The 14,127-nt window shown below is 41.7% G+C and overlaps 2 protein-coding genes across 6 annotated transcripts; one reads left to right on the top strand and one right to left on the bottom strand.

The window, feature by feature from the left end:
- Nucleotides 1-39: 39 nt before the first annotated feature.
- On the bottom strand, nt 40-8,059 carry prr5a (proline rich 5a (renal)). Of its 2 annotated transcripts, none has more exons than XM_056387331.1 (11): nt 6,803-7,012; nt 6,419-6,549; nt 4,487-4,612; nt 4,316-4,396; nt 3,730-3,778; nt 3,529-3,586; nt 3,336-3,427; nt 3,096-3,236; nt 2,382-2,517; nt 1,985-2,263; nt 40-1,885 (listed from the first exon to the last, which is right to left on the bottom strand). In XM_056387331.1, the coding sequence occupies exons 1-11, from the start codon at nt 6,836-6,838 to the stop codon at nt 1,596-1,598; spliced, it is 1,419 nt and encodes a 472-aa protein (XP_056243306.1). In that variant the 5' UTR covers nt 6,839-7,012; the 3' UTR covers nt 40-1,595. The 2 variants fall into 2 exon arrangements, with proteins under 2 accessions (XP_056243306.1, XP_056243307.1); XM_056387332.1 differs by lacking the exon at nt 6,803-7,012 and adding an exon at nt 7,817-8,059 and having other exon boundaries at nt 45-1,885.
- Nucleotides 8,060-9,662: 1,603 nt separating this feature from the next.
- On the top strand, nt 9,663-14,089 carry rad52 (RAD52 homolog, DNA repair protein). Of its 4 annotated transcripts, none has more exons than XM_056387336.1 (12): nt 9,663-9,752; nt 10,003-10,080; nt 10,967-11,068; nt 11,330-11,423; nt 11,523-11,590; nt 11,750-11,868; nt 11,954-12,029; nt 12,124-12,353; nt 12,437-12,627; nt 13,096-13,155; nt 13,271-13,507; nt 13,601-14,089. In XM_056387336.1, the coding sequence occupies exons 2-12, from the start codon at nt 10,027-10,029 to the stop codon at nt 13,660-13,662; spliced, it is 1,293 nt and encodes a 430-aa protein (XP_056243311.1). In that variant the 5' UTR covers nt 9,663-9,752; nt 10,003-10,026; the 3' UTR covers nt 13,663-14,089. The 4 variants fall into 4 exon arrangements, with proteins under 4 accessions (XP_056243311.1, XP_056243310.1, XP_056243312.1 ...); XM_056387335.1 differs by having other exon boundaries at nt 13,081-13,155; XM_056387337.1 differs by lacking the exon at nt 13,096-13,155.
- Nucleotides 14,090-14,127: the final 38 nt, after the last annotated feature.

Raw genomic sequence — 14,127 nt, 5'->3', positions numbered from 1 at the left:
ATGATGTTTATTTTAATATTAATAATTTAACATTTAAATATTAAATATTTAATAGTCTTCATGGTGTATGGTCGAAATTGTGTGGGGTGGGATGTACACACCCATTTTTGAGGACTCAATATAAATCAGGGCAAATATTTTATGTCAAACAAACCAATAATTTACAGTAGAAGGAGATAACCCACATTTTTAAAGATTTCTCAAATTTATTTATTTTTACTGGGCTAGTATAACAAATTAATACAAATTAATACAAAGTACAACTCCGTAGACGTCATAGATTGTCAAAAAAAGTAAAGTACAAAACGCTTGAGGTAAAACATCATAAAAAGATTCAGTTAAAAAGCCCTTATTAAAATCTCAATTCATTTCAAGTTAAAAGCTCACTTGACACTAACTAGCTGTCCTAAAAACCAACAATTCACTTTTATTTACAAGGTAGTGGTGGTGCAAAATACAGTGTGTGAGACAACATTCAGTCAAAATATTCATGTCTTTGTCAAATGTAAACAATAAACATCGGCGTATTTCTCAACCTCCTGCTGTACAAAGCGAATACAGAAAAGCAAATGCTGTCACACTGATGTTTGCTCTAAGAAGAGAAATTTGCATTAGACCCCTATGATCTCCACTGTCATTAAAAACAATTCAACAGTCCACATTTTCATAAGATGACGTACAAAAGTGAGAGCAGAAGACCTCATTACTGTGTTACTGCCAACCAGCAAACAACAGAGCATAAACAGAAAATGTAAAACTTTTGTGAAGTTAAAAATGCTCATATATATAAAACAAACCGATGATAATTACGTTAAGTTTCAGACATTTTTCCATTTAAATGGCAGCTGTAACAGCCATCTGTTGTGTGAAAACCTTGTAACTCCAATTTTGGTGTTTTTTGTGATTTTAACTTCAGTTAAAGGATTGTGTGCCCTTCTATAGGTAACAGGATAAGGCTAATGACATGCTATATTTTTGCCATTGTCACCAAATCCCATGAAAAGACCAAAACCAACAATGGATTAGTCTCTCGTTACTTACCCAGTCTATCTTTGGCTCTCAACCTCAAGCCCATTAAATCTTTAAGAACAGATCACAAATATATAGATCAGTTTTTTTTAAAGGCTAAGTTACTAAAAGCACTGGACACCACAGTTTTTACCAAACATAGCTCAAACAAGAGTAAATAATGCATTCGTTAGTAACTATTTTCAGATACGGATTAATACACAGCAGCAGGAGGGTATATGTTGTATTGACTCAAAGTAAAGTACAGTACCCATGTTCGTGGTTTGGAAAGAAAATGTGAGCCAGTGTAATGGTATTGCTCATTAATGTCTTTTTAAATCATTTTCTGTGTTTGTAGGACGAGTGTGTTTTTCGTACGTTTTAGAACGTTGACATTTTACAGTTACAAGGTTTTCACTCACCAGTGAAAGCACTTGGAATGGAGTCGTCATGGAAACTCATCGTACTACAGTAAGAGAGGAAGATGGTACCCATTTAATGAAATGTAGTTTTACGATTTCTTTAATCTTTGTCCAAGATCACTGACGTACACGCTTGGTGGTGTGTGTTCCTAAAGGCAACCACAGCTACACAGTGCTCTGCCTGCTTTCGCGGCTGTACCCCATAGCCTCTGACGAGTGAGAAGGGAAATCAATAAATATCCCATCTGAGTCTGAGTCTGCAGACTCTAGCACTTGTCCAATTATGGTTTCAGGGCTGGATGATTCACTGGGCGGCGTGGAGGATGCACCCTTACTGAGATCAGTCATTGTTGTTGTGGCCTCAGTGCCGTGCAGAGCTCCTGAGGAATGAAGGGGATGGATGGATGCAGACGTAAGAGGCAAGTCCATGGCACTGGCTCCTGCTTGTACAATACCTGCGATTGACAAAGTGCTGGATTATTATGGATTATTACTTTATGACTTTTGTTTTTTCATAATAATTCATCAACAATCATCTTAATTTTTTGTCATACCATTGAACTGAGAACCCACACACAGCCTGTTGGAGGAGGAGCCAGACAGTTCAGGTCCTGGGGCCAGGTCAGCGAAGGCCAGTCCCTGTTCCTCCAAGCATGATATAATCTCACAGGCGGAGTGGCGTCGAATTCCTCCACTGCCAACAGAGCTGGCATCTGGGTCATACTCAGCCACCGGGGTCAGCAGCAGAGGGATGTTGTAGCTCTTTGATCGTACCACGGGGTTTTTAGACGGTTGATCTGCAGACTTGGACCAGCCCCACGGTAAACGCTTCTCTGAAAGACATGAGGAAAAGAAGGGAGGGTGCTGGTTAAGAAATGTTTCTCGTCAGACACAAACACCATTGCTACATTACATTTCCCCTTTTATGGGTTTTTGTAACCACTGTCTCACCCAGAACACAGCAATTGGCGTCAGCACTGTCTCCAGAGTAAAGCCCGTGGGTGCCCAGGTACGGTGAGACCACCTTTTGAACCAGAGATTCCAGCCTCAGGTAGTCCTCATTCACACCACGTGGCTCATGGACCCCCTATAAACAAACACAGACACGCATCTGAGTGTGAACTTAAGCTGTTCCATAGTGCATGAGTCCAAAATTGATTAATGGTGATTTTAATATTTAGAGTAAATTATTTGTAAAAAATTGCCAAGCATTTTATGGATGCAGCTTCTCAAATGTGGTGCATTTCTTTATCTGGAATAAGTGTGAAGTGAATAACTTTTGTTTTTATGACTGTAGATTGGACACCAAGCATCAATAAAAACAATTAAATGGTAAAAGGAATGGGAATAAACAATTATAAAATGTTACTCTGGGCTATGAATCAGCTTTTTGGGGGGGTATTTTTATGCCATTCAGGCTAATGTGTGTATACTCATGTCTGGATACAAAATAGTACATTTGAGCTGGACAGAAGATGAAAAACAGCAGGTGTTTATTATCTGTGATGGTGTCTTACCCTTCTGTGCTTAGAAGTAGTCACAAATTAACATGTGCAAAGCTCAAAAATGTAATTTAGTGCTAATTTGCCTCATTAAGATCAGAAATAACCACAAAGTAAGTAAGGAAACAAGCAGTAACGTTTGGCTTGGTGCCTGCAGACCTACCTGTAGAATAAGCAGCATCTGTGTAACAGAGGGGGGCACACGAGCCCGAGGTCGAGAAAGGGCATCCTCTAACTTTACACTCAAGACTATGGTGTTCCTGAAGTGAAGCAGAGCCAGCTGTCGGACAGAGGGCTCCTTACCCTGCACACAGGAAGGACATAGAAAACAGCAGAACTATTTGAAATTCATCCTTTGTGCAGCAAACACAAAAATAAGCAGACTCTTATGAAGGTTGTGTACCTGAACAGGATGAAAGATGGCCTGCAGCATGGAGAGGACATCACAGAAGAAGAAGTCCCATGTCTCTGCCAGAGAGTCGAGTAACTTCTGACCTGCATCGATCACACAGGAACAAACCAAAAAGACAGCCGATTAAAGCTCAATTCACTTGCACTACGATATATTTCCAGACTATGTATCAGAGCAGTCGTACCTTCGTAGAACCTTATTTTGTCTCGGAGGATGACCATGCCTTTTGTCAGCAACTGGTTCTGTGAAAAGAAGACAATAATTATGAACATCTGAAAACTTAATGTGTTCCCCATGTTCTCTAGAACGAATATTTCGTTTGTCTGAATAATGTTTTCTGCTGCCAATAAAGATCCAATTTCATTTAATATCAAAGATGTGTTACCTGAAGGTATTCTGTGAAGAAGGACCCCAGCTCAGTCTTCAACAGATGTCTGAGAAAACAAATATTTGACATTTGCTTCACTTCAGAATTCAAAATGAACAGAAATATACAGTATATTGGAGAGTGTTCAATCATTGTCAGTTAGTAAATGTGTATGTATGTGTTTATAACCTGCAGTTTATTACTCAAGTACACAGAACGAATGACGGAAACCAATCTACTAAACACCCTGTTTTCCTGCATTATAATCCAGAGTTTCCTGTGTCGTTAAACAAAAGTGTGTGAACCTCCTTGTGGCTTTTCTGTACATGGAGATGTGTTTACTGAGCTATAATGGAGGTTGATGTGAGAGGAGAGACGGATCTGGTTTGGTAAGATAATGAGATATCTGGCATGACCACATGACTCCCCAGGCCCACATACTGTACATACACACACAACAACCTCATTCACAAGAACACATTCAGTCAGCATACACAGGACAGACAGTAGACTAATTATACTGATTATAGCACAAAATTACATCAACAGTCTCAAATAAAGGTAAGTTTTTCTCAGTACTGTGTTTGCGTGTGACCAAACTCACCGGACACCTTCATTGAGGACGTAGAGTTCATTATCTGCCAAACCTTTCTTCTGGAAGACTGCTATGACAGCGTTGTGGATGCTGCAACATAAGACACACACATAAAACCGATCTACATTTCTGTCCCAGACGCATTTAAACACTACATTTTTTGCACCTTATTTGGTGTACCTGTTCCAGGTGGCGTTGGCTCCCGCCCTCTTCTGCTTCTCCCCTCTGTCCTCTGGTGAACTTTTCTCACTCTTCCCCAGCTCGCTGAGGCTGGGGGAGCTCATCAACTTCAGCCGGTGCAGAGTCCTCATGAGGGAGATAGAAAGGAAGTGGCGAGAAATAAGAGTATGCACTCAGTGCTGGACAGGAGTGAAAGAAGGGCAGGCTGACACACAAATACAGAGAGGAAACACGAGGAGATGGCTGGAGGGGAGAGGAGAACATAAGCAGCGTGAGTCTGAAAGAGAGACAGAGTATACAGAGGGAAAAAGCACAATGACAATACAAAGAGTGGCTGGCGACAGAGGAGGAGAGAAGTAGGACAGGATGATGCATAGTGAGAGAGGGGTAGCACGTTAAGAGCAGGATGGGTGGAGCCAAGCCGAGAGGTGGGCCACAGTGTCACCGCACTGCCCCTCTCAGAAGAGAAGAAAACAATAGCACATGCACCGATGGGGGCATACTCTTCCTCCCTCTCTGCCTCTCTGTCAGTACAATACAGCCATTGATGCAAACAAATATTTATGCAGAGCACAGATGCCAGAGGAACTGCAGGGTAAGCAGACCGAAGCAGTCGGGACTTTGTCACTGTACAGAGGGGAGGTGGAGAGGGGGAGGTGGAGGAGGAAGTGGTCCGGCTTATTAACAACAACAAAAACAGGGATAGGAAGCAGTGACACAATACAGGACAGTAGAGAAGGTCTTCCTGCTCTCCCATGTTCAACACAGCTGGAGCAGGATGAGAATAGTAAAAAATTGTGTAATACATGAAACTAGAGCCCGACTGATACTGGATTTTTAACGCTGATTATGAGGACCCATTAATGTCAAGCCTCTCCTCTTTTATGTCCCCTGAAACAACTTCTCATGAAAACTATGATGTTGACACTGAATGAAATAGTCAAACTTGTTTAACAAGTTGTTGAGGCAGCAATCGAAAGTAACATTTCTGGACGTCTTGTTCACTCATTCTTATTCTCTTTCTTACTGATTGATACCACTCACATACACGTACAGTTAATATGAAGCTAGAGCCAGCAGCTATTTAGCTTAGCTTACCTTAGCATGAAGACTGGAAACAGAGGGAAACAACTAGCCTGTCTCTGTCCACAGTTAACAAAATCCACCTAACGACATCTCTAAAATTGATTAATTAACTTCTTTTACCTTGTTTGTTTAATCCATACAAAAACCAAAACAGTCTGGCACATTACTCCCATAAAACCACAACAGGGTGTTTTTTACTTCGGCTTTTGTATGAACTAAACAAATGAGTTAATTAATGAGCTTTAGAGGTGCTGGTTGACAGTTTTTGTTACCTTTGGACAGAGGCAGGTTAGCGGTTTCTTCCTTTTTCCACTCTTTATTCTAAGCTAAGCTAATCAACTGCTGGCTCTAGCTTCCTATTAGCATACACACATGAGAGCGGTATCAATCTTCTCATCTAATTCTTGGCAATTTCCCAAACTATTCACAAAATGTGTTTTTGAGTGTAAAACTAAACTTGTAAGTGCTTTGGTAGACAAACTGTAAAAAACATACTGTTTCTAAATGACCTAGGCCACTTCTGTACTGTATTTTCAGGAGGGACTGGTGGTCCCCCCACACACACACACACACACAAACACACCCACGATCACACAAGCTCAAAAAACATGGAAAGCAAGTGTACAGATCGATGAGATGTACACACATAAGGAAATGAGTCAATCAAACATCCCCCCAGGAGATCATTATCATCAGGTCAACATGTGTTGCAGGTAAAGCTCTGACGGTTAATGAAATCTTCTGGGACGAGAGATGGTGGGATTTTTATGAATGCTAATGAATAGTTCATGCATCCTCCAGGATGCTGTATGTTGAGAAATGTTAATCCCAGGAACTGAGCCTTACCTCCTGATTGGATGCTCACTGCTGCTGTCCATGTCCGGGCTCGGGGGAGGGGCAGAGAAGGTGCTAAAGTTGAGGGACAGGGGACGGGGGGAGGGCCGGGAGGCATGCCTCCGCCTGAGTCCATCAAGCATCTGAACATATGAGGGGGAAATGGTGGAGAAATTGATATTAAGGTTTGCATAACAGTAGAAATGTAAACAAAGGCAAACAGAGCCTACAGGAGAGATCACATTTTTCATGGGCGCGTGAGGCATCAGAGAAAAATGTCTGAGGCCCTGACACAGTCATGATCCTTCCGCTACCCTTTACTTTGAGACAATGACTGAGATAAGAAATATTAACGCACAAAAACAGACACACATAATATTTAAAAGTAAAACTTACCATCGAAGGGCCACAGGAGAAAACCAAACCACACATTTGTGATCTCCTCAAAAGAGTTATAGTGTGTAAGCAGAAGGCTGCCTTCTGTTTCCTTATTCTGTCAGTGACTGTTATTTCAACACTATGGATGAGTGTTTTGCAATCAGAGCTAAACCTACTCTGCAACTTTAACACAATCACACAATTATATCAGAGAAAAAAAAAGGGAAATGCATGTGTGTGCATGTACAGTATGAGTGTGTGGATTATTCCTGTAAAAGCCACGTAGCCACAGTCCTCTCTCTTGGAGTATGACATTACAGTATTATAGTCTATTTGGGTGTCTCCCCACAGAAACACTCTGTACATAGTGAAGCACCATCCCCTGGTCAGAGGGGAGAACAACAGTCTGGGCTGTCACTCTCCAGACAAAGGCACAACACAAGCCTCCTTATCTGACACTCTGCATGCAAGTGATAAATAGGTGATTCGTGTGTTTTCTGATGGACTGATCTGCAGTTTTCATGGGAGTAACATCTCAGTCAGGGACAAACAGACAGGTTACACACTGTATACCCGACATGCCATGCCACGCCAGTCTGGGCATTTCTGCTTTTGTTCACCCCTCCTCCTTGTCTTTTAGGGGCGACTACAGTCATATTGGTGCCACTTTTGATTTCTATTAGTCTCTATTGCTTTCCTGGCCCACTGATATACCCCAACATGTTTATTCGACATTAGATAGCCAATCAATCGGCTAGACACGCAATCAACAGTCCACGTTTATCGCACAGGGAGGAATGTACAGCCAGTCGTGCGTACGTGGAGGTTTTTCTATTTTTTTTTTTTTTTTTACTTGTGTGGACGAGAGGATGAGGCAAAGTGTCAATGTAAACAGCGTGGATGTCTTCTGAACACACACAGACTGGCGCAGATGCATCATTAAGTCAACCTTTGGATAAAAACTGTATCATAATGGCTACAAAGTTGCCGTATGTCATGCGCCTCTGCCCGCCCACTGTAGCCTGCACTCACCGTTGCTTATCCTGTCGTGTTGTTCCTGGTGGGATGAAACGGTCATGTAGTACCGATGGGAAGTATTTACTGTCCAGGCTCATCAGCTGGACTGCTCCCCGCCAGTCTGCGCACCCACACGGGCATCAGGGTGCAGGCGGATGAAGGGTCCGACCTGCGGCGCGGTGGAGGGGGACTCATTCATGAAGCATGCAACGCCGCTCGCTCGCTCGCTCTCTCTCTCTCTCTCTCTCTGGCTCGCCCCCGCTTTGTTTTGACGAGATGCAAAGCGAACCTGGACTCACGGACGCGGCCACGAGCAGCAACGTGGACGCGCATTGTGGTTCTAGCAGTATGCAAAACAGGGGAATCACTGGGGTTCAAGAAAAAACATAAAAGCATGGATTTGACGAGCTGTGAACAATTTTCACTTTACTCCTCAAGAATTTAAACGCAGATTCGTGTAGGAGACGTGGACATAGAGGCATATAGGCCTACTACACAGGCTCTTAGCCCCCAAAACACCAACATCTTCCAAAACAAACAAAGCAAGAGCTATAGGCTAGGCCTACTGTATTTGCACCATAGCATAGCAGTACACGCAGCTGCATAGACACTGGTACTGAGACCTGCACGTGCCATGTTGCTTTGAACAGTATAATCGGAATAGGAGGCAGTAAGTGCATAGTATCCAGCACTGACCCCAATCTATGCAGTTTAACACGCTGGGTGTTTCGCCATCTGTCAGTGCAGGCGCTGGTATTTTGCAGATAATCCTCTATTTCCACGGGTCGTGATGTAATTAAGTGAGTCTCATGAGCAACAAAATTAAAGCCATTATTTAAAAACAACTCAAGCAAGCTGGTAATTTCAGTTGCATGCTTAAAGAATAAGAACGCGATTTTCTTGTTATTGCTTTACTGTTATGCAAATAGGACTCAATGACAAGAAACAAATCATCAGACTACTATGCATGTTGTGACAATTAATCCTCTCATGCAGTAAAACGCGCCTATTGGATCATTAACATTAACTAACTTCACTCCGGATTTGTCTGTGGTCATTTTTTATGTTCAGATAATTAATTGCATATTCAGAGTGAAAATGGAGGTCTACAATGGAAGTCAAATATCAAGATTAAGAATAGACAAATTGAATGAACATTTACTTTCTACGTCTATTCTCCAAAATAGCAATAACAACTAAATTAACAGGAGACAGTGTCTTTAATATTTACAGCCACTCTCAAGCAAGTAAGAGTGGAGGAGGAAAATATGGCCTTTATATCTTTATATCTTCTTTTTATAATCCATAAATAATTTTTTTAGCTAGAACTAAAATAACCTTCATTGCAACCCTCTGTAAAGCTGTTTGTAGAGGGGAAAATGCACGTATTGTGTATGTATTTTATTCCATTCTTTTAAACTCCAATTTAAGTTGATTGAAAATGATTAGCTAATATGATAAGATTAATCAATCAACCAAAAATAAAATAGGAATACATTCTGAACATATTTGCTACTCTGACCTGGACTGGCCTCAGACCAGTAACAGAGTAACGTTTCTATGGTAACAGCAAAATCTGTGGTGTGGCACTGTATTTGATCTCGTGGAGGTAAAGGGACAAAAATCATATCAACAAAACTGAGTCCGACTGACTGATTCATAATATAACGATTCTCAAAGTCGGTTCCATGTCTTAAAATCATACAACCATAGTCTTTGCTAATTCGCTAAATTGTATTGGCTACAGATGAAATGCCCTATGCCAACGAACACAGAACCATAGTTACGTCTACGTGTTTATTTTCCCACGGGCCGTGAAGGCAACATAAACTCCTCCTCCGGTAGTCCGAGCGGGAAGTTCAGATGATCGTTTAGCTGAAATGTCGCAAATGTTTCGCTGTTGTGGTTGTTTGATTCAACACACAATTTACTTCTGAGGGATTTTTAACCGGTGAGTTTGTATTAATACACATGAGCTAATTTACAGCGGCACCGAGTCATGGCTAATGTGGCAATAACGAGCTAAATGGAGCCAGTATTAACGTGACCTGCCGATACAGACTGTACAGTTAGCTTCACTTCATCTTAGCTTTCAATAAACAGGTCACAATCATGACTGATTAAAGTGCATTTATGTGGGTTAGAGCAGCTGATAGTTAACATACAGTACATTAACTGTTCCTATTGTCTGTCTGTTTCAGAGACCACAGCAGAGCTCTGCAACCATGTCCAGCAACGCCGAGGAAAGGAGCACCGATGCGTCTAGGTTCTTCGGACAGGTAAGTGGATTATAGGTGTGCATTATAGGTGTGCAGGGAAACGTCATCCTGCTGACTTCTTCAAAGGTTCATTTAAAACTCCTGTCACAGACTAATTAATTCAAATTAGACTCAGGTGTGCAGAGCAAATTAATTAGAAAGGTAAAGCACAGCTGCTCTTGTCTCACCATGTGTTCATGTCCTACCTGTATTAAAGAGAGTGTGTGTGTGTGTGTGTGTGTGTGTGTGTGTGTGTGTGTGTGTGTGTGTGTGTGTGTGTGTGTGTGTGTGTGTGAGTGAGTGAGTGAGTGAGTGAGTGAGTGAGTGAGTGAGTGAGTGAGTGAGTGAGTGAGTGAGTGAGTGAAAGTGTGAGAGAGAGAGAGAGAGAGTGTGTGTCTTTCTGGCCTCAGTCTAAGCTTCTGCCGCCCAATCCAAACATCTGACAATAAGTGAACTGAGACAGAGAATTAAAGAATCAATGTCTTGGAATAAAAAGTAAAAAAAAAAAATTTTATATATAAAGTTCAAACCTTTTATAACAGGTGCATGAATGAAAATGGACTCTGAAACCTTCATCTTGTGAAAGCAGAAGGCAGTGAGGCAGGTTGGGTTGGGAGTTAATCAGAATGACTGAAAAATCTTCCATTTGCATTATGTTATAGTCTACACCCAGCTTCATGCAGCTTCAAAGCTTATTTATGACAGCTAACAAAATCTCAAAGTGCTATAGAATTTGAAAACAAAACAATGCTGATTGTAATAAAAAATAAACAGAAATATAATAAATGCAATGTAAATATGTTTTAAATGTAGAATTTTCCTTCTTTTTTCTTTGTGTGTGTGTGTGTGTGTGTGTGTGTGTGTGTGTTGTGTTTTTGGTTCCTAACTAATTCCACTGTGATGACAGTGTACCTACACAGCTGAGGAGTACCAGGCGGTGCACAACGCTCTGCGTCAGAGGCTGGGACCAGAGTACATCAGTACCAGAGTAGCTGGAGGAGGACAGAGGGCAAGTCTTTGTTTTTCTCTCCACCAGTCTCTGTGATTGTGTTTCTCTCAAGCTGTGAAGCAAATTTACAAGTTTTAGTTCAACTGTAGAAATTAAAGTGTCTAGACAACGGATGGGTTGATGTGAATTTATATGAATCCAAGTCACAAGCAAAATCAGGTGGGAATAAAAACTTTGTTGTGATATGGAGTAAAACCAAAAGCTGCATAAGATCACTTTACTGTAACTCAGCTAGCACCACTGTCTCTCTTGTTTCAGCAGGTGTGTTATGTTGAAGGGCATCGTGTCATCAGCCTGGCTAACGAGATGTTTGGCTACAACGGATGGTCTCACTCCATCTCTCAGCAGAATGTCGGTATGACTCATCGAGCTTCTTGTCGCTAGAGGATCGTGTTTTAACGCCAAACCGCTGCCATGCAGCCAGACTAACAGGAGCTGTGTTTGTGCTTTACAGACTTTGTAGACCTCATCAATGGGAAGTTTTATGTTGGAGTCAGTGCGTTTATCAAAGTGCAGCTTAAGGTTAGATCATTGTCGTTTTTTTTTTTTTTATTGTGATTGCAGCAAAAAATTACACAACAAAAAATGTCACCAGAAATGTTCTACATCCTTACTCCTCATCACCCTGTGCTGCTCATGTTGTCCACATGAATTTGTGTGTAATACTTACTTTTCCTCCAGGATGGGTCGTTTCATGAGGATGTAGGTTACGGAGTCAGTGAGGGACTGAAGTCTAAAGCTCTGGCACTGGAAAAGGCGAGAAAGGAAGCTGTCACTGATGGCATGAAGAGGGCACTGAAGTACTGCAATTTGAATTTTATACATCTTATTATATGAAGAAAAAAACAAACAATTTTTCTAAAATATATGTGTTGTTTTGTTGAGATGCTTTGGCAATGCCCTTGGAAACTGCATCCTGGATAAAGAATACCTCTTAGCCATAAACAAGATCCCCAAACAGGTCAGATACAGTATACAAACTTTTAGCATTTAATGGTCTTATTTTCATTTCAGTCTGTGGATGCTGAATCTTATCACTTCTCCTCCCCACAAAGCCTCCTCCTCCTCTCAACCCGACCAAGACCAAGCGCTCTGAGGGGGAACCCTTAGTGGAGAAAGCCCGGCTCTCCAGTCTGGCCCGAGAGGAAAAGCTTTTATCTGCAGCTGGTCCTGCCAGGATGCCGCTAGAGCCCAAAGTCGTCGACCAGAACCAGAACTGTTCAGAAGTTCACACTCCTGATACTGGCCCTGCTCCCGACAGGAAGAGCGAGAACATCGGCTCCATGTGAACACGCCACTTTACACTTCCTCATCTGTTTTGCAACTGTGTATCACCTTCAATCTCAATTCTCCCTGTCCTCTTCTCAGGCCTGCCATGGATTCGGGGGACATTGTCGGGTCTGAACTGCACACAGATCCCAAACAACTGAGGAAGCTCCGACAGCAGCAGCTGCAGCAGAAGTTCAGGAAAGAGATGGAGGCCAAGAAGCTGCAGCAGAAACAGGATCAAGCCAAGTCTGAGGACACAGAGGTCGCTATTGGACAAGGATCCAGTGGAGGTAAAATAATTCAGAGTGACTTCATTTTGACATTATGTGCCCCACAGTAAATCAGAGGGCTGGTTTACTGATCTTTCAAACTCTGAGGCAATTCAACATGTTACAATGACAAAAAGCACAATAAAAAATTAATAAATTAGATGAGAAAATAAATTAGCATTGAATAAAATTGATGCAATGAAAAATGAAACAAAATACAAATAGAAAACAATTATAATTGTTTACAGCTGCAGTACAGTAACAAGTTGTCTTTTGCTGTCCTTAATGCAAGAAAGAGATTTAAAGTACAGAAGAGAAATTAAGTGATCAAAGCTCTGATTTTGCAGCCTTTCCAGAAAATAAAATAATTACACACAGATTAGGTTCCAGGGCCCATAGGTTGAGACCCCTAGTTTAGAGTCTCAATATTTATGGGAGTACACATTTTCTCTGATGTTGGTGTTTTCTATGAAGATGTTTGTTCTCCAGGTCATGAAGGTGTGAGCAACGGACGCCGGACGCCCAGCAGCAGGGATGAGTATTTAGCAGGTGCTATAAAATACCACCAGACGGCTCAACGTACAGATGGTGTGTTTAGGAAACCTGCCTGTCTTCAGCTTTCAGCACCCGGCCTCGCTCAGTTCTGCTTCGTCTTCCTATGCAGATGATCCTGAGATGTGGGATTTCACTCTAGATGGGATTGAGGAGCTGGATGTGATAGGTGGGCCGTCGTCCAAAGGGCTCAAGCCCAGCACGCCTGGGAATCATCAGATGCAGACACGCAGTAAGACCCCCCAAAGACCCCCAGGAAGACCTCCAGACGAGGCCCAGTTGTACAGCAGGGGACAGGACAGGATTCAGTACATACCTCAACACCAGAACCAGGATCATGGTAGACCAGGTGAAGTTTTGTGAGCAGAGTTGCTCATTTGTTCGTGAGTTGTTGGCTGAATTTTGTAGCATGTCATTTATTTCTACTTTTTCAATCTTACAGGCGAAGCCTTCAGTCCGTACAGACAAGGACAGTACATGAAGAAACGCAGACTGGACACCTGAGTATTTGTCAACGCTTTCTAGAATCCAGGCCCATGATTTTATTTGTGTTTATATTCACTTTAGTGTGTATACATTTATTAAGTTCATTTTGCAATGAATTGCTGCTATGTCTGTGACTGTGAGAAATGTTACCTAGGTTTGTAAAAAAGAAGAAAAAAAAAAAATCTTACCTCAGAAGTCAGTCAGCTGTAGTTTTAGTTACTGTCCAAAAACAGTGATCTGATGTCTAATCAGGCTGCAGTGGTGATCAAACGTTTTGATCATTCTTCTCAAAAAAGGATTTCTTGCACTGTCCTTTTGTAAACGATATGTCAGAGAGAAGTATTAAGGACTTAACACCAAGTTTTCAGGACCTTTAAATAAAATTTGATGAATCAACTTTTCCTTTTTTTTTTCAGACTATTAACATGGAATGGGGTGGTAGGAAAAAAAAAACAACCCAGTTCATCCTGGATAATCTCCTAG

This window comes from Seriola aureovittata, chromosome 10, assembly GCF_021018895.1.
Source record: "Seriola aureovittata isolate HTS-2021-v1 ecotype China chromosome 10, ASM2101889v1, whole genome shotgun sequence".
Taxonomy (NCBI): Eukaryota; Metazoa; Chordata; class Actinopteri; order Carangiformes; family Carangidae; genus Seriola; species Seriola aureovittata.
The sequence above is the reverse complement of the archived record's forward strand: the minus strand, read 5'-3'. Positions and strand labels throughout refer to the sequence as shown.